Source organism: Melozone crissalis, unplaced genomic scaffold (genome assembly GCF_028551555.1).
Source record: "Melozone crissalis strain CALT ecotype California unplaced genomic scaffold, PUWL_Pcris_2 ptg000005l_1, whole genome shotgun sequence".
NCBI classification, from domain to species: Eukaryota; Metazoa; Chordata; class Aves; order Passeriformes; family Passerellidae; genus Melozone; species Melozone crissalis.
The window spans coordinates 53,201,574-53,224,192 of NW_026535783.1; the positions used below are offsets into that span (position 1 = coordinate 53,201,574).

General features: G+C 42.1%; 1 protein-coding gene across 1 annotated transcript in view; it reads left to right on the plus strand.

Moving 5' to 3' along the window:
• Positions 1–10,426: 10,426 nt before the first annotated feature.
• Positions 10,427–22,619, plus strand: part of THBS4 (thrombospondin 4) — a 35,140-nt gene continuing 22,947 nt past the window's right edge. Inside the window, exons 1-5 of the mRNA XM_054283599.1 lie at positions 10,427–10,576; positions 14,637–14,884; positions 15,966–16,071; positions 21,477–21,559; positions 22,143–22,194. Coding sequence (XP_054139574.1) covers positions 10,444–10,576; positions 14,637–14,884; positions 15,966–16,071; positions 21,477–21,559; positions 22,143–22,194 — 622 coding nt within the window. The 5' untranslated portion in view covers positions 10,427–10,443. The remainder of the gene's footprint in view (positions 10,577–14,636; positions 14,885–15,965; positions 16,072–21,476; positions 21,560–22,142; positions 22,195–22,619) is intronic.

Consider the following 22,619-nt stretch of genomic DNA (forward strand, 5'->3'; position numbering starts at 1 on the left):
AACCCCTGCCTGGAGGAAAGGAGGTAATGAAAAAAGCAGTAAATGTCTTCCCTGAGGCGCCTCCTTTCCACCAGGCTAAACAAACTCGGCTCTCTCAGCCCCTCCCCACAGGACTTGTGCTCCAGAGCCGTTCTCAGCTCTGTTGTGCTTCTCTGGACTTGCTCCAGCACCTCAATGTCCTTGAATTGAAAACTACGTCCTCTTGTCCTGTCACTAGGCTGGGAGAAGAGGCCAACGCCTCCCAGGGAACAAGGTCGTTTCAGGTGGTATCCAGATGGGGGTCAGTCTCTTGGGAAGGGACATGGGTGGCCAGTATCTATGATCCTGTGGGGAAATGCAGCAGCCATAGTCCTCTTGAAATGCTTTTGGTACTGTCTGTCTGAACCCTCACCCTCCAACCCGGACACTGCACACAGAGGTGTGACATTTCGTAGGAGCAAAAGATTGTGATTCTCAATCAACAGTGATGAGCAGCCATGAGCAGCTTGGCACTAGAAACAAGGAGCTCTGGTCGTACGTTAGCAGTTTTGACCAGGTTATAATGATAACCATTAATTGTGGTTTTAACTACAGAGCTTTAGAGGCATCAAGTTGTCAGCTGTTTATTCCAGAGCTGTGCAGACGTGCCACAGCACGTCTCTAAATGCTAAGTCAAGTTTCCATCCTTCCCACAAAATGAAAAAATACCACACGCTGACCAAAAAAAAACAACTCTGCACTGACCACCCTTATTTAGGTCTTCTACACATAAGGAGAGTAAGGAAAAACTTCATTTTTCATTTCACCTTCCTAGATCCACAATTCAGATTCGCTTGAAATTTGTCAAAGAAAGTGTGATGAAAATTTATGCCACAGATCTGAGATCATTCTGCTCCATTTATGAGGAACATGGGAGAAAAAATACATGCCCATTTTTTCCCTCATAAAGCTATACCACTGGCAATATTAACATAAGCAATTTTTTTAATTGTTATATTACATTTTTCCTTCTAAAGACTTATTTAAGATATATATTCTAAGGATATTTTTAACGTCTTTTCCTCCCTACAGGCACTAGCTAACTTCCCAGTCTGTCCAAGTACTTTGCTTTGGTCCTTTCACCATGTGAACTGAGATACAAAGCTCTGAAAGGGAATTGTGGATGCTGGCAGCTATGATCCCAAAGATCTGCTTCCATAAGGAGTATTTTACAAAGGGCTCAATAGTTATATCAGCCCCTTTTAGTATCTTTATTGATTTTGATGACCTGGACAAGGGGATCAAGTGCACCCTTAATCTGTTCACAGGTGACACCAAGCTGGGTGGGAGTGCTGATCTGCTGGAGGGCAGGGAGGCTCTGCAGAGGGATCTGGGCAGGCTGGATCATGGCTGAGGCCAATGGTGTGAGGTTCAACAAGGCCCAGTGCTGGGTCCTGCCCTTGGGTCACAACAACCCCAGGCAGCTCCACAGGCTGGGGCAGAGTGGCTGGAAAGGAGCTGGGGGTGCTGGTGACAGCAGCTGAACATGAGCCAGGCTGTGCCCAGGTGGCCAAGAAGGCCAATGGCATCCTGGCCTGGATCAGCAGTGCTGTGGCCAGCAGGGCCAGGGCAGGGATTGTCCCCCTGTGCTGGGCCCTGCTGAGGCCACACCTCCAGTGCTGTGTTCAGTTTTGGCCCTTACTACAGGGAGGTCGTTCTGGTGTTGGAGTGAGTCTAGAGAAAGGCAATGGAGCTGGTGAAGGGTCTGGAGGACAAATCCTGTGAGGAGTGAGCGAGAGAGCTGGGGGTGTTTAGCTTGGAGAAAAGGATTCTCAGGGAGGACCTTATCACTCTACAAGCACTTGAAAGGACACTGTAGATGGGTGGGGTTCAGTTTTTTCTCCCAAGTAAGTAATGTTAGAATAAGAGGAAATGGCGTCAAGTTGCGTTGCACTGGGGAAGGTTTGTATTAGATATTATGAAAAATTTCTTCACTGAAAGGGTTGTCAAGCATTGAAGCAAGCTGCCCAGGAAAGTTTCCTCAACATTTCTGGAAATGTTGAGGACATGTTTTAGTGGTGGATATCGTGGTGGTGCTGGGTTGATGTTTAGATTTGATGAACTTAGAGGTGTAATTTTAAGAAAAACCTAACTATTCTATGAGCTTTTCTGTCATATGGCTGTTTTGAGGCAGGCTGAAAGAAGGCTTAGGAGGTAAATAGGGAAATAAACTTTGCATTACCTTCAGGCCCAGTTTATCTCTGTGTTGTTGTGGAGTCTGGAGCAAAGATAAAAAAAAGAGGCAATGTGTACCTTCCCTCCCCCATGTCAGGAACTTTTTCCTCTTGGTTGCCTAAGTGGAATTCCTAGCAGTGTAAATGAAAAGTAAAGAAGTGCATTGAAGATGGATATATGACTTGACTTGAAAAAATGGAGCTTCAATTTGTGTTTTAGAAAAGCAAAAATTCTTTTGAAACCTGTCTTTGAAATTTGAAACCCTTGAAACCAGCATTTTTTTTTAAATTAAGCAGGATCAAAACCAGGAGTGTTGACATAAATGCGAAAGGATGTGTTTTAGAGCTGATACTTCACTTGCCTTAAGATTTCTATATCTTAATTGCCCATGAATCCTGATATTTAATAATCCATATAGTTCCATGAAAACAGTGAGTCTCCTGATGCATATTAGGAACAAAACATGTAAGGTGAATTAAGCAGCAGGGTTCTTTTCTATTTCCCTTACCCCATTATTTGGAATTTGAACAAGTTACAGACACTTCTGTCAAACAAAATCTGTAATGTTTGCAGCTTCTCTGTATTCTGTATGCTTAAAATCTTATCAAATTACATAATCAGGTCAAACATTATAGTGATTGAGGTTTTCTTGCAGATGCTATTCAAAAATTACAGTCACATACTTATGACTTCCTGACGAAATGTGACTGACATTATGAAAGTTTCTTGGAAACACAATTGATTAATCATATTTTTATTCTTGCTTCTTATTTTACCTCCAGTAATTTAAACTGGAGTTTGTATTTCAGAGAATACAGAAGACTGAAAAGGGAATTGCTAGTATTCCATTGTTTTTATTGAAAATGTTGATTAAAAGGTCAAGTAGTCCCTTCCAGACAGCAGATAAACTTTCCACTTTGTCAAAATCCCTTAAAGAAGGTTGTGCTTGAGCACCAAATCCCCTTTAATCTGTAACATATTCCAACATAAAACTCAGAATGGAAATTAAAACTGAAGAAATTACAGTGACCTTTAAATGTGCTAAGTTCATCTAAACATGGACTTAAGCTTCTGTTTATGTACATCGTGAACCAGTCCCCTTATGTCATACTGGATGGTGCCTCGTGGGCTGTTTGCCAAACATTGCTTCCATGTGCATTCTTTGTGAGTAAGCACAAAGAATAAGCAGATACAGAGCAAGAACACAATATGGTCCTCACAAATCTAATGCTAATGAAGATATAATACTACAAACAAAATCCTCCTCCTGGAGGGCTGGTCAGGACTAGTATGAGAGACTCCTTTGTATGTAAATCAGAAGTAAGGAATGGTAAGTTATAATTACTTAATATTTCTGTCAGATAAGGAAATCTTTCAAGAAAACATTTCATATGCTTTAATAATCTCAAATTCAGTAAACTCAAAGTGCATAATAAATAGCTACAAATTCTTGATGGTTCTCCCCTTAGGTGAAAGCAAACCCTTACTATCCTTTTTTTTGTTTTGTTTTGTTTTGTTTTTGTTTGGTTTTGGTTTTGTGTTTTGGTTTGGTTTTTTCTGTTTTTTTCCAGAACTGTAATGATTTTGCAGATCTTACAGTGTTCTTCTGTCATGCACTTAAGTATATGTGTGCAAAAAACGCTCTTTGTTGAGTCAACGCTTTTCCTTAATAAAAAGTTGAACATCATCAGTACTGCTCTTGATCCGCGTATTAGCCTTGCAGCACTTGTACTGTCTCCCCATGCTTTAGGCTGGGGACAAATTCTGAACTAACACTTCTCTTTAAGTAGTTTATGACATTCAAAGTTCTTCCTTTTCTTTTTCCATCTTCTTGCCTCCTGCTTACCCCTTTTAGCCTCCCTTTTTTCCCTGCTCCACAGCATTTTGCACCTGATAATCTGTTTTTCTCACTCCCCTGTGCAGCTCTTGGCCAGCTCATTGACACTATCATGTCATCCTGTCACTTGCACTGCAGGGTCAAGGATGTGGGAATGAAGCTGAGGTGTTTCTTCTTGTGTGGAGATGTATACAGAAGAGCAGTAGGGTGAGGAGGAGGAGTAGCACCATGCTGTCACACAGGGGCTATGGCTGAGCACCCTTCTGCCTGGCAATGGGCAGAGGAAGAAATGGGCAACTTCAGGAGCGGGTCAACACTGCTAACAAGAATAAGCTAAGAAGTAGGGGTGTGTTATGGAATATATGCCATGTAGGGAGGGCAATTAGAGGACGTGAATATAGGCCAGCTATCTGAAGGTATCTAAAAATCTCACTGGGGCTGTGTTGGAGAGCAGTCCACAGCTCTCTGTGCTGTAGAGCTGCTGGGGCAGCCCCTTTGCAGCGCTCGCAGCCCCCACCCTGCAGTGTGCTGTGTTTTGCCTCCCCCACTATAAGCCCCTCAAAGGCTGTTCTCTATGGTGGTTCTTAGATATATGCACCAAGCCTGATGAGACTGAACATTAATCAACGCTACTTTGCTCACTTTAACATAAACTTCCCCTTCTATTGTTGCCCTACTTTTTATGATGTAAATAATATCAGACAGCTCCAACTTTTCCAACTGAGTGTGGATAGCAAGCTGCGAAGGGGCCAGGCAGGGCTTCCTGGATTTCTGACGTGACAGGGGTTCATCAGCAGAGCTGAAACATACAGAGATGTACAGGACAAAGAGAGCTCTGCAGCAGGATAGGAAGCTCACAATGTGTTTGAATTTCTCACTTGCTCCCTTTCTCCTGTACTTTCTTAACATCAGCAGTGCAGAGACTAGAATTTTCTGAAATAGAGGACAAACAATGGGATAATGATATCCTAAGGGAACACACAGTGCTGAAAATTGTTGTAGTTGAAAGAAGAAGGGTTTTTTTAAAATTTACTTTGGCTAAGTTATTGAGTTTGAGAATTTGCTTTTCCACAGTCTCCATCTGGTCAGTTTGAGCACTCCCAATGGTTCTGAACTCTTTAAATGAAACAAAGGAGCAGATGATACATTCCTCAGTTTGCCAGTCAGAGTCTTCTAGAAGCCCAGTTTGCCCCAGTCTGCAATCTGCATGACCCCTTTTAGTGACACTCTTCAGTTAGGAAAAGTGGAGTATTTAAATTTCTACCAAGACCATGTCTGCACACCAGAGCATGCCCATTTGTTTTGACTTAAGATGTGCATGAGAGAGAATCTGTTCTAATATATGTTAAACCCCAACAGCTGACACTAAATACCTGACTGCAGAGCAGGCAGAGAAACCTGTGAGAGGGCTTTGCAAAGATGACAGCTGTATTGCTGTCAGAAGACACAAATATATGGTCACCATTTGGTGAACATAGAAAGGGAGACAAGAGACATTTTAAAGTAAAATTTTGCCAGCCTCAAAGTTAAGCATCCTGCAGTCAGCAGGACTGGGTGAACAAGGTTGCATTATCTTCATGTTTCTGACACTCTTCTACATCTCTCACCAGGCAGGTGGTTCTCTGAAGGGCTGCTTGTAACAGCGCTGGACTTGCCGTCCCTTAACTTGCAGAACTTACAGAACTCTTACCTCCCTGAACTTACAGAACTCTTACTCAGCTCTTAAAGCATATCCAGTTCACTTTTGGGGCCATCTTCTTGTGACTGGTAGTAAGCATAGTGGCTTATTAACCTCTGAACTCCATGATCTTACAGGTCCTTTCCTATCTCGCTAATTCTGTGATACTATGAATTTAAAACCATTAAACACATTGCAATTTCCAGGGCTCCTCAAAGGGCAGACTCCAGACAGGGTCCTCACAGGTGTTGATTTTGGGGGGCGTCGCCAGGATCTCCAGTTCTGTCCGAGCCACCTCCATCAGTGCCAATTCTCGCCTCGGGTTTCGACGGCGCGCTCCCCCCTGGTCCCCCCAGGGCTCGGCCGTCCCCCTCCGCGCCCCCCGCCCGCCGCCCCGGCCAATGGCCCGCCGCCGGCCGCCGGCCGTGCCCGGCCCCGGGGCCGCCCCCGTTAAACAGCGGGGCCCGGTGCGGAGCGGCGGCCGTCCTTCGCCGCCCTGCCCGGCCCGCGGCCGCCATGGGGTGCGAGCGCGGCGCCGCGCTGCTGCTGCTGCCGCTCGCCCTGCAGCTGTGCCCGGGCCGCGCCGCCGCGCCCGCCCCCCGAGGTAAGGGTCCCGCGCCCCGATGGAGCGCGCTCTCCTTTTCCCTCTTCCGTGGGGAAGGCTCTGGGCTTGCGGTGTCCCGACCCCTGCCCTTCGCCGGGAGCCCTGCCTGGTAGCGAGAGGCAGCGCCTCTGCAGGTGCTAGGGGAGCCGGAGCCGTGGCGGGCAGCAGGAGCCGCCGCTGCCCGTCGGGGCGCAGAGCGCGCCCACGGAGCCGCCCGGACTAGCGGTGGGGACCGGAGGAGATGGCGGTGACAGCCGCTCTCACGCAGCCTGCAAAAAGTGTTTCTGTAGGTGTGCTGGTGGGTGCGTGTAGCATCTGAATAGCCCTTTTCCAGCTGCAAGTTCTCCTAAATGAGAAGTGAATTTCTAAGCCGGGAAAACTCTACTACATAGCAGAGTCCATAGGAAAACCCAGCATTGCCGTGGCAATATTACGCGCGTAGTAAGTCAGGAGCTGCTGTATTTTAGAGCTTGAGCGAAGTGGGTGGTATTACTCTGCGGTAGCAGCTTATGACTGCAGCCAGCTCGGCTGTCGAGTGCAGCAGTTAGTGCAACTTCGTGCTACTCCAAGAACCTTAAGGCTGCTTGTGGTTTTCGCTACATTTTTAACCCCCTCCTCTGCCTTACAGAATTATTTTTAACACGCCAATCAGTTATTACCTAAGATCTAAAAGACAGCCGATCACAACAATATAACTATATTTTCAGAAGCCTTTGTTGTAGATCTTTATGATGTGAAGACATTTCAGAGAATTTTTGTAACGACAAGTTGCGTATTACCAGATTAGAAAAAAGCCAGCTTTCTAACCTGTCAGGGGCAGTGGCCAGCTTTCTAACTTGTCAGGGGCAGTGGCCACTCCACTCTCAACAAGGGATGCTTTCAGCTTCTTGTGGTCAGTGGGAAATTGTTGTGGTAGGGGTTAGGATTTCACTCCAAGTGTCTAAGCCATTAATAATTGCCTTGAAAAGTGCTGAACAGTAGTGGAGTAGTGTTTATATCTACAGCTATGATTAGGTGTGACCAGAAAACAGCCTTAGAAGGTCTCAAAAAGCTGGTGTGATATGGCAACAGAGTTAGAGAAAATAAGGGGTACTTTAAGTTCCATGCTCTCCTGTGTCACTAATTTCGCTCCTCCATGCTTCCTCATCCTAGCACTTTCTGTCATGTCTTCTAGCTCTCATCTGAAAAGCCTGCCTTGATGGGTTTGGGCAGATTTCCAAGGTGTGGTTTGCCACTGTCTCACCATGTAGCTCATCCCTTGTTAGCATTTGGCTAGGAGGGTAAGCAGCTCTATTTTAAAAACCACAGAAGGAAGGTGCAGGAGGGAATTCCTGGTCTGTCTCACGAGCGGGCTCAGTTTAGCCCAGTGGGTATGCACACTCGTGCTTGAAGGCATGAAGGCATGTCGGAGTTTTCAGTCCATTGCATGGATTAGAACCAGCTGCTTGTGCTTTTCAACTTTGGCAGTCGTATTCTATACATTTGCTTTCAAGTCTGCCTTTGCACTGAGAGGAACAAAGAGACAGGGTTCTTCAAAAAAATGAGATGTCACATCTTTGTGATCTTTTTTCCCTGTTTCTTCCAAACAAATAATTGTCTCTATAATGGCCAAGAGTTGTCTCTCTTTGCCTGTTCTGCTAAGGATGTAAAATGAATTTTCATAGCCTCCTCATTCTTCTGCTAGCTACATTTGCTAGCATATGTGTAGCATTGTACTTGAGGATGGATCTGATCATGTAATGCATCCACATACTAGCCAGTGAAGATATTCCAGGAAAGATTTTGATAACATGGTGCTAAAGGATCTGGCTGAGGCACTGTGCTCTGTGGAACACAACTGCCAAACCAATTTGAGGATTAATTTAAATATGCAAATAACAAAAATTTCAATAAATGTTTTCTGTAACATTAGACAGATGTTTCACAGTGTTTAGGCATTACTTTTGTAATATTTTGAAGGGATTCTAGCTTAGATTAATGAGTATCACAGAAATTGATAGAAATTCAGCCAATAGACCCAGAACTGAACAAAATGTATATATTTTGTACTATATTTCATGCTCTCAAAGTTTTTGGTGTTGTATTGCATTGCTCCAGCTGAGGAAACACAGCTGTATTTTATGAATGGCTGTTCCTTGTAAAATGCTGTTGTACAGAGTAGTGAGTTGCATTTCAGTCTCTTATGTGGGCAGTTGCTCTACTCTCTCTGCACTAAGTGTGATGAGGCACCCAGCCTTTTGCTTCTGCTTTCCAAGTCCCTGCTTTCAGTGGGAGCAGTGGTTGTCCTGATATGCTGTAAATCTGAAACTTAATGAAGGAGAAGTCTTTTGACCAAGTCCACCCTACATTTATATGTCTTAGTTGTTTGACAGCAGTACTACTAGTGCATGCAAGTCAAGGGCCTGATACTTTTTGTAGTGTGTCCAGAAAATTCTGCGTAGAGTCATGAGATCCTTAGACCAAATGTAAGTGTAGACTTCAGAGATTACTTCAATGACTTCATGAAATGAAGGGAAAATGGTCTTCTTTTTTTCTCTTTTTTTGGAAATAACATTAGTGTCTAAATGAGTGGATGCTTCAGAATGAGTGATGGGAGCAGCATGAACCCACACTCTAGTATAAGGGAACAGGGTTTCCCGCATATCTGTGGCAAGGTCTGCGTGCCCATGTGGTTGTTCTTTGAGTGCTCTTCAGTCTTTTCCTGTGCGTAACTTACGGAAACACTGGAATGGTAGGATGAGCTCATCACCTTGTACACAGCAACAGCTTCGGGGTTGTGCTGCATAGACAAGGATCATCTGAAAAGGTCCACCGGTGTTTTTTCAGCCTGGGAAACAAAACTTATTAGTACAACCACTTGAATCAAGCTAAGGCACAATGTGCCTTTGCCATCTGCCTGGTGTTACAACTCTTCTCTAGTGAGAGCTCTACAGTAGTGTTCCAGAGTAGGAGAAAAATATGGCCAAGCTATGGTAGGCCTGTGGAGTCTCAGTGGTATACAATGGCTCAGTGTGCTCTTGTATTTAAACGACACTTGTGCAAAATCATTTATCAAACTTTACTGCCAGGGTATAATATATATACTGCTTGAATTGCAGTGGGTTGGAAAAGGAGATAATCAAGAAACCTAACAGAAGCGTTTATTGAGTTTGGAGATGTCGTGGATTTGGGAACATTGAAGAAAACCCCACTTCATTGTTTCAATGCCGTAAAGGACATAGCTGACTTATATATGTGTAAAATCATAGACTCTTTGCTGATGCATTGTGGAAAAACTAAAATAAAAATTTGAAAGAGCATTCGCTATGCCTTCAGGGTTTGTGGGTTTTGTTTTGTTTTTTGTCAGGCCTGTATTTCTTTGTTTTCTTTGCCAGAAAGGAAAGATGAGTCTTATTTGTATAATATATATTCTGGAAACTCAGTGAAGTGAGAAAGTTGTGAACATTGTATTCCTTACCTGGCTTTTTGGCATTTTAATTGGTGTTCTGCAAAAGCTATCAAAGGATGAGCACTCTGAAAATCTGTCTGAAAATTTTAATGCTGAATCCTTATCTAATTGAAATGTGAACACAAATATCTGAATTTATGAAAGCAGAAGTAGGTTTAAAAGCTTTCTGTTGAGATGGATCCTCAGAAGAGAAGCACCTTTGATATCTACCTAAAAATATTTGCATACCTCAATTTGAAAACTGGTTATTTCTATGTTAGTAACTTATCAATAATTCCTTTGAAAAATAAAAATAGTTAAAATAGTTGCAACAAACTATAGATATTTTGATAGAATTATAGAATATCATAGCTGTAGCTGGCAGGCACCACCTTGTCCACACTTACCCTGCATCTATGGGGACATGTTTCACTAGACCAGGTTGCTTGAGATAGCCCTTCCAGTGCCAGGGATTTGAACTTCATGATATTTACAGATGATCATCATATTGATAACTTTTATTTTTTTTTGGTGGGAAGGGTGTACAATCTCCAATATGTGGCTTCAAATATCATTCTTCTTTGGTCATTATTATATTTAATTTTCTGTTGAAATTTGCTTTTTTTCCCTCAGTTTTTGATCTTCTTCCTTATTCAAACAAGCGAGTGGTACTGAACTTCTTGCAACAAGCATTTGGGGATCCTATGCTGAATGAAGTTTACTTGCTTTCAACGTTCAAATTACAGCCAAAGAGTACAGCCACTGTTTTTGGCCTATATTCATCAGCTGACAACAGCAAGTATTTTGAATTTACGGTAATGGGACGAATGAGTAAAGGTGAGTTGCTTGGAATGTGTATGGTATAACTGGTGTTGGATCCATAGTCACTGGTGTGTGACAGATGAATGTTGACAACTGTGTGATTAACCTTTGTGCTTGAGTCATTCCTGTTGCATAGTGTCACTTTTCACATCCCCTCTCACCCCTTCATCTCTTTCCTTCATCTCCTTGATGCTGCTCTCTCCTGGCCGGGGAAAACTGACCTGACAATCAGCTGGTATCTTCACTTTGGCTGCTGTGCTTACTCTGAGCAATGCTGAGAAAGGAGAAAAAAGACATGGAGTATGGAGCAAGGAGACAATTTGGTTTGGTCTTTTTTTTTTCCTTTTTTCCCTAGGGACAAACACTGGTTCTTATTACCCAGGAATGCGAGGGACACACGCACATGCTGCCTCATGCATATGAAAGGCAGGTTCTTGTTCCAATGACCCTGGAGGTTAGATGTGACTACGCAAGACAAATATTCCTGGAACTTACGAGATCTGTTGCATGAAATAAAGCGTTAGCCACGAATCAAAGTAGGAACTGCAGCACTTTTGAAATAATAATAATAGTTTTATTGATCTGTAAACCAGATCTGGGATATACTGCAATTTTAAGGTTCAGTGAAAGATCATTGATGTATTGATTGATTTTTTTGTTGATTTATTTATTGATTTATCATTGATTGTTAATTTATGTACATTATTGTTGCTGCATTGACTTCACCACTGCTATAGTAATTTGCTACCAAGTAATTAGCTGAATTGAATATACTGTGAAATTCTACTGAGAAATTTCAGTTTCTGCATAGGGAAATTATTCAATATGTTGCAAAAGAAGAAAAGCATGCCTTTTCATTAAACATGGTTGGGAAATGAGTTCAATAAAACATTGGTAATTTTATCAGGTCTTCCAAAATCCTTCTGAGGTAAGGGAATAAGAGCTGTGTGTGTGTAGGGAATGGGTAATACATGGTCACACAACCTTATCAAAAGTGCCATATAATTCCCAACACAGACTTACCTAATTGCTAAATAAATGATAAATTACACATACTCCCTCTCCCTCTCACACATGTACAACTATGTGTGCAAATGTTGTACATATATATATATAGGAACACATGTATATGCACAAATGTGTGAATTTACATACAAGTTTGAACATGTCAAACTGATTTTCCAAACTGTCTGTGTGATTACGTGACAGTCCCTTAAGCCTGTTAGAGTGTTTCTGGTGGAAAGTTACATGGCTTCTTTTGGTTTTGTCCTCGGTGGTTTGGTGTTTGAGTAACATCTGTGTGACAGGACAAATGCAATAATGGCCTATGCATACGCAGCATGAAGCAACTTGTCCTGTCAGTGACCAGTGTTGAGTAGATGGGGGACATCTGTAACCTATTTGATGTAAAGGATTTACCATCAGGTTGATGTAAAAGATTGGCCAAAGAGAGGGAGGCTTTTTGCAGTAAGACAGTTCATTGGATTTCTTTGCCTCCTTGTTACTTTAGAGCCCCTTGGTTAAGGCATATGGCGGTGAGCAAGTGGCAGGCAGTGTTTTCACAAATGATTTCTCTGAAGTGTTAGGGATCCCATATGGCTACTTCATACAGTAAGTTAAACTACATCCACGAGATTGTCATGTCAGCTGCAAGTATGGAGTGTGTGAGTTGTGTATGATCCTCTCAAGACTGAACAGCAATGCTTAAGTGATGAACCAGTGTCGGCATCTCAGCAAAATGCAGGGTCTTCATATCTGTGGTATTTCTCTGCATGTTACTTCTAGTTAGCGCCCAAATCTGATTTAGGGAGCTCAAAGCAGACCTTAGTTATTCTTCAAAATGCCACATTTAAGAGTTTTGTTCCCAATGGTTGCCTCATATTGTGTTTTATTGTGGTATAACTGATAGTAATGTGTTTATAACACCTAAATGTTTATAAAAGCACAGGTCTGAATTACTGAGTTAACAGCTAAACTTACTGTAGACAATTGTGTCTTTCAGAGACAGATAGCAACCATGGATTTCTTATCCTTTTTTAATTATACTTGTATGGAGCAAACAGCAGTTAGTGCATAGAAGTGTTGCAGTTAAACAATTCTGTGAAGCAGCTCCTATTTTAATTAGAAAATTTGTTTCTTAAGCAGTTTACGTGACAGTCTTATGAATTTCTGTAAAATATTCAGTCAGCAAACATACTGCAAGGGCTTTTATGAGTTAAATCTTGGAGGTGGAGGCTGTGATCCAAGAAAATCTCTCTTCAAAAGCCTACTCTGGTTTACCAGATGAATATTTGGCTTTGGCTGAGGAAAGAATACTTGATCTTCTTTCCAAGTCTGATTGCTCCTTGTCCTGAAACTATTCTGGCAGGGTCTGTTCTGGGCCCTGCTTCCATCTCCTCTTTCTTTCTCTAGGGTACTGTTGTGTTTGGTCACTCTGAGTGCAGGGTCCAGATCCAATTTTATATGGCCAGGCGTGCGTAATATTCACATAAATAAAATGCCTGCAGTGTACTCTCTCTTGCCGTATCTTTGAGTTTGCCAAGAAATGCTGCCTTTTAGCGAGTTACTGGTGACCTCATGCACCTTTGCGGAAATCTCAGCTCTGGCAGTGTTTTGACATAGACAGTAGTGAAAACATTCCTGATATTGATCACAGCTGCTGAGGCTCTAGCACTGGTGTAGACTTCAAAGATGGAGATATACCCTGCCCCATTCATGCTGGTATAAATCTGGGGATTTTTTCATCATCAGACTGAGGAACTAAAAAAATTTTAGGGAGCATGTCCCAGTAAGTTGGGAGGTCACCAACAAACAGGTATCATAGCATCAAAGCAATTTTATTAGTAGTGGAAAGATGGGAAGGTAGTTTGTTAAATGAATAGAAATTGGATGGTTTCAGTAAGTAGCTGTTATTAGGTCCAAAGCTAGTATGAGCTTTTACCTCCACTATATCCACAATTTTTGGTTGACTTAGTGTCAGATCATTTGTGAGCTCTTGCTTGACACAACTGTAGCAGCCATCTGTGAATTTCAGACTTTAGCAAGAGCCAGCACATAAATATTTAGATGCCTCATGTCTCTGCAGCTTGATTCCTCATGCACATAACTATTATTATCAGGAAATAAGAGGCTGTCAGCTGGTGATCAGCAGGGTCTTTGAAGGTCTGTCTGATTTTGCAGGGTAGTTATGCACTGTCCGGATGCATTCAGCTTGTTGCTTCTGCCGATATGCAGTTGGAGAGCCAGGGAGAGATTTTGTGGAGAGAACTAGCTAGCTGATCCTAGAGATCTGGCTCACAGATTCTAGCTTACTATCCAATTTCCTTAGGAAAGAGACTTTCTTTTCAATATTACTCAGCAGGCATTTATTGTAAGAGTATTTGTCTGCTGTTGTGGGCTTTTTTTGATGGTGAATTTTACTTAATGAAATGAGAATTTTTGTCAGGTAGATCAGTCACTAAGGCTTTTTAAAAGAGCTGAGAAAAAGTTTAGTCATCCCTAGGAGTGGACTATGTCTTTTCTGTATTATACTTTGGTTTTACTGAGTGTTTGTTACAGAGAAGTGCAGGTTATTGGTTTGGAAAGATGCTTCCTTTGATTTTTAATTATGCATTTGGATGCACTCTTAGACAGCTTCACTGTATGCAGTATGCATCACTACAATTGATTTTCTAGTTGTACGCTTCTGCTCCAGAGTATTTCTGTCAGATGTGTACATACCAAAGTGCTGACTGGAGGCTGCCTGCTATGCCCTGTGACTTTACCACTTGCATTTTAGCACATTAAGGCCTGTAAAGTGACTTTGGTTATGCCATTTAGGGAAGCTTGGACAAAGCAGAGGAAAACTCAGCACAGGCAGCAGAGTTTCACAAATGTCATGCAAGCATCCTGCTAGTGCTGCTTCGAGAGTCAGTGTCCCATTTATTATTACCATTGTGTCTGCATATGGGATGCATTTGCAGAAGTGGACATGTGGAAAAATACCAGAGCAATTGCAGATTTCCACAGGATGTTCCTTGATCAGCCTTGGGCTGTCTGCTACTCTCTGATAGTCCTTCTGTGTGTTTTGTCCTAGCGGTGCTGCGCTATCTGAAGAGTGATGGAAGGCTGAATTCCGTGATCTTTAGCAACATCCAGCTGGCTGATGGGAAACCCCATGCTGTCATCTTGTGGCTGAGTGGTCTGCAGCAGGGAGTGAGCACTATAGAGTTGTATCTGGACTGCCTGCAAGTAGGTGCCATTGAGGACTTGCCAAAACCATTTTCAGCACTGTCTCAGAAGGTGGTGGCAGCTGAGTTGCGCACTCTCCAAGAGAAGCCACAGGTGAGCATGGAAACTGGGAGCAGGCTGAGGACTTAGAGGGATCACCACTGAACCTCTGGATCACTGAATTCCAACCTCAGTCCTCACAGCAGCCAAGCTCTCTACAGTAATACTTTAATATTAAGTTGTGAAATAAATGTAAATAGAAGCTCCTATGGAGCAGGTGAAATCTTAGCTCACATAAACCCTATAATATTTATGCTATTTGTTTTAGACATAATTTTTAGCTTTTTAAATAAAATTTTAAAAACCTACTGCCTCCTTCACTTCAATCTAGCTGTTTTTTGGGGAGTAGACTTCTTGTAAGGACTCAGCTAATGCAGTAAGAGCAGCTTTTCAATGGCTTTTTACAGCTATCCTGTATGAGCAATGCTTGTCTGTGTAGGTGGCTTTCCTCTTCATGATATGCCAAAAGACTAAAAAAGACAAAAGAAGGGAGGACTCTTGGTGCCAGAGTGAAACCTTCATCTGTTTGACTGCAATAGCTTTTCTTCCTCTGTCTGCCAAGCAGGAGTTGATAAAGCTTCCTGTCGTCTCCCTATAAGCAGTCTGAGATAAACAGTGTCTTCCACAGCATCTTCCATCATCATTAATCAAAAATACTTATTAGAAGGTACAAAGGCATTCTGCCCCCCAAGGTTTCCCACTTACTTTGTTTCATTACAGGCTTGAAAGTGAGCCTGTTTTTATGGAGAATTACTGATGTGCCCATATTCCTGACATGAATATGTGTACCTGTTTGAGAGGAGAGGAAAAAACCACAGCTTTGGATGCACTGAAAGCAAAATCATATGCCACAGAAATATGGGAACTTCTAGTATGTGAAATTTTATTAATTAGAACAGTAAAAAAAAAGAGTTTGAAATAAAACTACAGCTATATGAAAATATGCAAGGCTAAGACTAGAGATTTTATACAGTTCAAATGGTCATGGGTGGTCCTGAAGGGAATGGTGTAGGACCTCTGCATGCTTAGGAAATGGACTCCCTCTCTTAAAAAAATTAATTTGCTTTGTCTGATATTTCATATTCTTCCCATTGTTGTACCAGAATTGTGAGCTCTGTTTTTCTTGTGAGCCCAGGATACACTAGATGAGCTAAAGCTGGTAACTGGAGGAACCCTTGCTGAAGTGGGAAACCTGCAAGATTGTTTTCTTCAACAAATTGAGCCTGTACCTCAGTACACTGGTAAGGCCTGCAACTGGGAGTTAAAATTATTCTTAATGATACCAGTGCAAGGAAACTAATGTGATGAATACTGAAAATGTGAAAAAGCCTATAGTCAAATAATAACAATTATTTGACTAAATTATAGCTATGACAATTTCCTGTAAATGTTTTAGAAATAGCTCTGTTTGGAGATTAAACTGTTGCTGGTGATAAAACAATGATCTGCTGTTTTAGTGAAAGACAAGTCTGTCATGATTAAAAGAGGTTTTTTAGCCTAATTTGGAAGACAAATTTTTGTGATGATAATCTACTTGTGTCAGCTTAATAATATTTTAAGTACTCAAATTGCAAACAATTGCAGATGGGAAGTAGCTCTAAATGGGGTACATTGCTATAGGTTGTGTGAAAGGAAGATCAATGGAGTAGCAAGACCTACCCACGTACTTATCCACACTCTCAGTGTCAATCTCTTGTTGAGCACTGGACTGTCATCCAGAGGGGAGGAGCAAGGTGTGAAGAAGCTTGCAGGAGACTAAAGAAAACATTTGTGCCATGGCTACAGAGCCTGTATGTCTATGTGGGAAAAACCATTGCAAAGTAGCCGCTAGTCCTGCCACAATTTAGCCAAGGCTCAGAGGCTTCTTGCAATCCCCTGTGTTAGGTGAGGGTGCTTCCTGACCTCTAGACACAGAAAACCTGTGCTAGACTATCCCATCTGTAGTCATTCTAGTTCCGTTCATCTGCCTTTCTGCTGTGAGGGAGAAGAAGGGGTTCACACTGTGCATGGAATATGTTAATATATGACAACCATAGGAAGGAAATTCAGTTCAAGGTTTGAAACAGGATTAATGTTTTCTGTTGGTATGTTTGTTTTCTGTTGGTATGTTTGTTTTTTGAAAATGGTATGTTTTCTCTTGTAACCTTTCCTGTCCCCCTGCCAAGCCTAACCCTGCAGCACTGATAGTTTTGATAAGAACAGAGACAAGGTGCAGAAATTTTGTGAGAGGATCCTGGGTATGCCACATGAATGTAGGCACCATTGCAGTGGTAACAAAATCTGGTCTACCTTTTATCTATGTAAATCCTTAGTTCCAGATACTTCTATTTCCTTGCTTCTTAACTTAGATACACTTAGATTAAAAATTAATTTTATTCTCCAGACTCTCTCTTTTTCACTAGACCAACAGGCATTCGAACTTGAAACAGAATGGTAATTCAGTGTTTCCTTCTGCAAAAACTGTCAGCTCTCCCACGGCAGGTTTCCAAATGACAAACTTGCAGCTTTCTCATTTTTATCTTTTTCTCACTAATCAATAATGCAAATGGTAATATACAGACAGACTATCTTTCTGTGGCTGCCTCCACTTGGCTTAGACTCTCAAATTCAGTTGCTTTTAACTTTCAAATGGAATTAGTGTCAATAATAATAATAATAGTAACAACCCAACTACTCACATAAATACATCCAAAGTCTACATAGTCTAATCCACCAAAAGAAAAGATGGGTGTTCCAACAGCAATTTTAACTTGTCTGCCTTGAACTTGGTTTATGCATCATGATGCCTTTCTATGGCAATGGTATATCAGATAATGTCAATTTGTGCCTGCTTCCATGAAAAGCTGGAATGGAACTGTTCAGCTGTATAGGGGGAGGTAAGACCTAATGTCTTGGTAAAAATCTGTGCTTTCATATTAATTGGAAGATCCTCAAGAGTGCTTTGGACCTTAATAACTGTACATGGCTTTGACTGTGTGCCTGGTTTTTGCTCATTGCTTTCACAGAAGCATTACCTCCATGTTCAGTCTGTGAGGCTGAGACACCTAAGCAGTGGGATGAGATTATGATGATCAGACACAGGCTGAAGATGTATATTTGGGGTTTTGTGTTTGAGTAGGAAATTAGAATGCAAGGTGCACTGGGTTTTGTAGATGAGATTAGTACACTGCATGTGATCATCATCACATGATCATTGTGGTCCTGAGGGGTCTTAGGAGGTTGTATAGCTCATGTAGGGTACCTGAACCTGACAAAGTATTAAAAAATAAAAAGCTATATTGCACCGGACCAAAGATTCTTTAAACAAGTTGCTGTTAGAGACAGTATGTCAATATAGACCCACGGGCAAGAGAATAATGGAAGGGAGAGTGTGGCTTTCTCTGAACGCTTCACTGTTCTCCAGTTCATGGTATTCAGAGCTCTTGACTCAGTGGTGATGTCTTTGTGCTTTGTATTCAATACATGTTTTTGTCCATGAATCTGTCCAGTCAATTTTAAATGCATTGTCAAGAAATTTATCACATATCTGAGGAATATTTCCTTCTGTTTACTTGGAACCTGCCTCTTCTTAATTCCACATAAAACTTGTACATACAGCTTCTTTGGTGAAAGATTTTAGGCTGTTCAGAAACGTTTTTTATTGTTAGCCATCATCTGTTCTATAGTCCTGGTTTGCTCTCTAGTCAAGAAACCACAATCTTCCAGAGCTCAAGAAGTTGGACAATGTTCTCATGCACGTGGTGTGATTCTTGGGATTGTCCCATGCAGGCCAGGATTTGACCCGATAATCCTGATGAGTCCCTGCCAACTCAGGCTGTTCCATGATTCTATGGGTGTCATTCTCTTAGAATGACAATTCAGGATTTGAATGACACAGACAGGAGCAAATGTGTTGCTTGAGCCAGAGAGCTGTTGTTTCTAAAGAGAGGAAGAAGCAATAGCTGTGAGGTGTTTCACTGTGGCTATTGTTTGTGCATGTCTGGGCCAGTTGGCTGTGGAACAAAGCTGGATCTATACTGCAACATCCTGGCAAGAGAAAGATGGGGACTTCAGTTCCCAGTTGGTCAGTAATACTTAAGAGCAGTCTGAACTTAGTTATTACTGTGAAATCCGCTCTGTTAATCATATTGTTAGTGATTCAAGAACATAGAGCTATGGAGTAGCTGAACTGGGGAGTTGCCTTATAAGACGTTAGGGGTATGGATGAGAGAGGCTACATGGAAGGGCTAGATAACTGTATAGCTTCCTGCTGGTACCTTTTGCTTACCTGCTTTCTCCTGGATCCACTGTATTGTGGACTGACAGTTCCTTAAAAGCCTCTCTGAGTACTTATCCCTAAGCATTGGTTATTCTGCTGCAAGTGGGGCCTGCTGTTGGAATTACTTTTAATGAAAGGAAAAAACCCAAAACCAGGGGTATTCAGCTGTTTCTGCTCTGTCTAAATTTGCACACAGGGCATGTAGTTCATGGCAGTTTACCCATTGAGTCCACCTTAATGTTCAGCAGTCTGCAAAACTTAAATACAGAATAGGTCTGGTTTTGATTTAGATGCTAGCCAAAAGACACCATCTGAACTTGGTGTCTTTGAGAAGTCTTGAGAATTTTTTTCAGGTTTGAAAAAGTCTTGAGAATTTTTTTCAGGTTTCAACCAATAATGCCTAAATTAGCCTTTGTTTTACAAATAAAACAAGAACAGACCCCAGTATCTGGCCTGACAGCCTGTGCCAGGTTCCACTATGGGATTCTGAAATACCCATGATATTATGTCCTGCTGTTGTCACCTAAATAAAAATATGGCAAGGTTAGGACTAGAACAGAAGCAGGCTCTGGAACAGGTGATTCCTGACTTCAAACTTGTTCAGTGTTTGGATGAGAAAATACAAAGTGAAGAAAACGCAGTGTGTGAGGATTTGGATGGTTCCCATTAGAATGTTTGGAAACAGTTAGACATGCTTTGAAGTACAAAACAATGAGGTAAACATTAAGAGATGCATTTTTCATATAAGCTTTCAGTACTCACAAAAATAACATATGAATAAACCTCCCTGAAGCTATCAGGCATAATATCAAAATATCCTGCCTGCCTAGACTGTGGAAGAGCATATATTTGTGAAGTTTGTTTTTAGACACAGTCTTAGAGAAGTAAACAAATATCTTCTTCTTGAGAGGTACAAATTCATAAGTAAGCTGCAAAGAGAAGCAACTACAAGCTACTGCGCTAAACACGCTTTCTGCTTCTTCTCTGTCACTGTCTGAAAGCCAGTGTTTCATTTAAGATCTTAAAATCTCCTGTGAAGATCTTGGGTTTGATATGGTCCTTCCCTATGGCTCATTACAGATGTAACTTTTGGTCTTGTTTTAGAGGTCTTTAATTGGTTACTTGGTGTTGAAGGCTGACTTCTGGTGTGCGTTCACAGTGTGTTGAGTAGATGTTTTGTGAGTCCATACAAAGTCTGCACCTGTCTGAAGCAAATGCAGCCATGAAACTTGTGCAGTGTGACGAGCTGCCTTTGAGAAGAAAAGACAAGTGACTGTTGCAGTTACTAAAAACACTGTTTTGTCAGAGCAGGCACTGTTGATGTGTTCTCAGAGCTTCACAGTGAGCTTCCTCAGAAAGCTGGGTAACTTCACTTTGAAAAATATGTATGAATCAGTAGTGGTTACAACTGTGCTATGCTAGCAGGACCAGGGAAGTAATCAACCCCCCGTACTCAGGATTGGTGAGGCTGTGCCTCAAATCCTGTGTTCGGTTTTGGGCCCCTCACTTTAAATATGAGATTGGGGTGCTGCAGTGTGTCCAGTGAAGGGCAACAAAACTGGTGAAAGGAGCAGAAAATATGTCATATGAGGGACAGCCGAGGCAGCTGGGTTTGTTCAGCCTCCGTAAGAGGAGGCTCAGGGGGACTTCATTGCTTTCTACAACCACCTGAGAGGAGGGTATAGCTAGGTGGGTGCCGGTCTCTTCTGCCATGCCTGCAGTAGGAGGACATCAGGAAATGGCCTTAAACTGAGGCAGGGGAGATTCAACTTAGATATTAGAAATAGTTTTTCATTATTGGGGTTGTCAGGCATTGGAGTAAGTTGCCCAGGGAGGTGGTGGAATTACCTGGAGGTGTTCAGATGCTGGCTGTATCTGGTGCTGAGCTGATGGTTTAGTGGTTTAGGGGTCACGGTGGTAGTGTTGGGTGGATGGTTAGACTGCGTGATCTTAAAGCTCTCTTCCAACACTGGTGAGTCTGTGGCTCTGATTCTGTGACAGGGAATACATTTGCTCAGGGTGTCTTCCCATTGCATGCACACATACTTCATGGCCTCACCTTGCCCTCCTGCCCCAAATAAGTTATCACAAATACCCAGTTCTGAAATCCTGAGGTTTTCACTCAGGGTTGCTGGTCTCAGACCTTGGGAGGAACCACTAGCACTGGTGGCCTTAGTTGCCCAGGAGAGCCTTAACACTGAAGTAATGGTAGAAGAAAATTTGAGGTAAATACTATGTTTGCTCTGATGATTTCTACAGGGCTTGCATAACAGTAGTGTCTGTCCTCTGTGGCTCTTCATGGCGTTTCTATCTTCTATCTCCGAAATTACCATGACAAATGAACAAAAGTTATGTTGTGCACTCTTTTTCATTGCTGTTTCCCTGCAGGTGATTATAATAGGCAGCTGATGGGTCAGATGATGCAGATGAACCAACTACTGGGAGATGTGAAAGACCTTCTTAGACAACAGGTAATGTATAGAGACTTTGGTGTGAAATCCCAGTTTTGCTCCTTTGATAGAGTCAGCACAGACTTCAGCGCGTGGTAAGCAGTAAACTCCTGTGTGGAGTTATTGCCCTGAAGGCATGACACAATCCAGAAGAAATAACCGTATGGGTCCTGGTACCCTCTGCTTGCAAGGGAGGATCATTGAATGGGGGGGTGTATGGGGCTTGCTTATTCAGATCCAGAAAGTTTATTGTCTGGTGAGGAAGTAGAGTAGCCATCCTCACCCACTATTAGATAGTTGTGAGTCTGTTGCATGGAGTGAAATTGCATTTGTTTCACTTGCTGGTGGGCGACAGAACTGAAATTGCTGGTGGCACATTCCTTTGGTCAAACAAGGACCTTTGGACCTTTGATGAAGGCTGAACCTAAGTACATCCATTATCCATATCCTTAGTTTTATGGAGTACAAACTGCATCTCATTTAAGACCAATTACCTGTGTTGCATGGTTTGAGTGGCATCTTGGGGACTAATAGTTCCTCTCTCAGCCAGGTGCAAACTGTAACTATCTGTACCTAAATAACATTGATTTTCTATATTCTCAAGGTCAAAGAAACAACTTTTCTGAGAAATACCATAGCTGAGTGCCAAGCATGTGGTGAGTATTCCTGTTATTGCTGATAATCTAGAAGATATTAGAGTTGTTTTAAAACTAGTATTGATCACATTAGCTTTATGTGGTTTCTAAAAAGTACTTTTTAAAATTTACTGTGTCCAAAGTTCTGGGTGTATTTGTATTTGGACACAAATTTAAAATAGATTTTCATTAGAGAAAAAGCTTCCACAGACCCAACAATCACCTATTGGGGGATAAAATGCCACTAAACCAAGCAGTGTCACTCAGGCTGTACTGTCAGTTCTCACTCTGACACAAAGCTGTGCCACATGTTCCAGTGGAGGGAGGCACTGTCTCCCAGCTATCTCATGCACAATCTTAGTAGAAGAACAAGGGAGAAGGCATATTCTGCTCTGGCTGGCATTATGAGTCTGAGGAAGATCCTTTGCAGTCCACCTGAAGTTTGT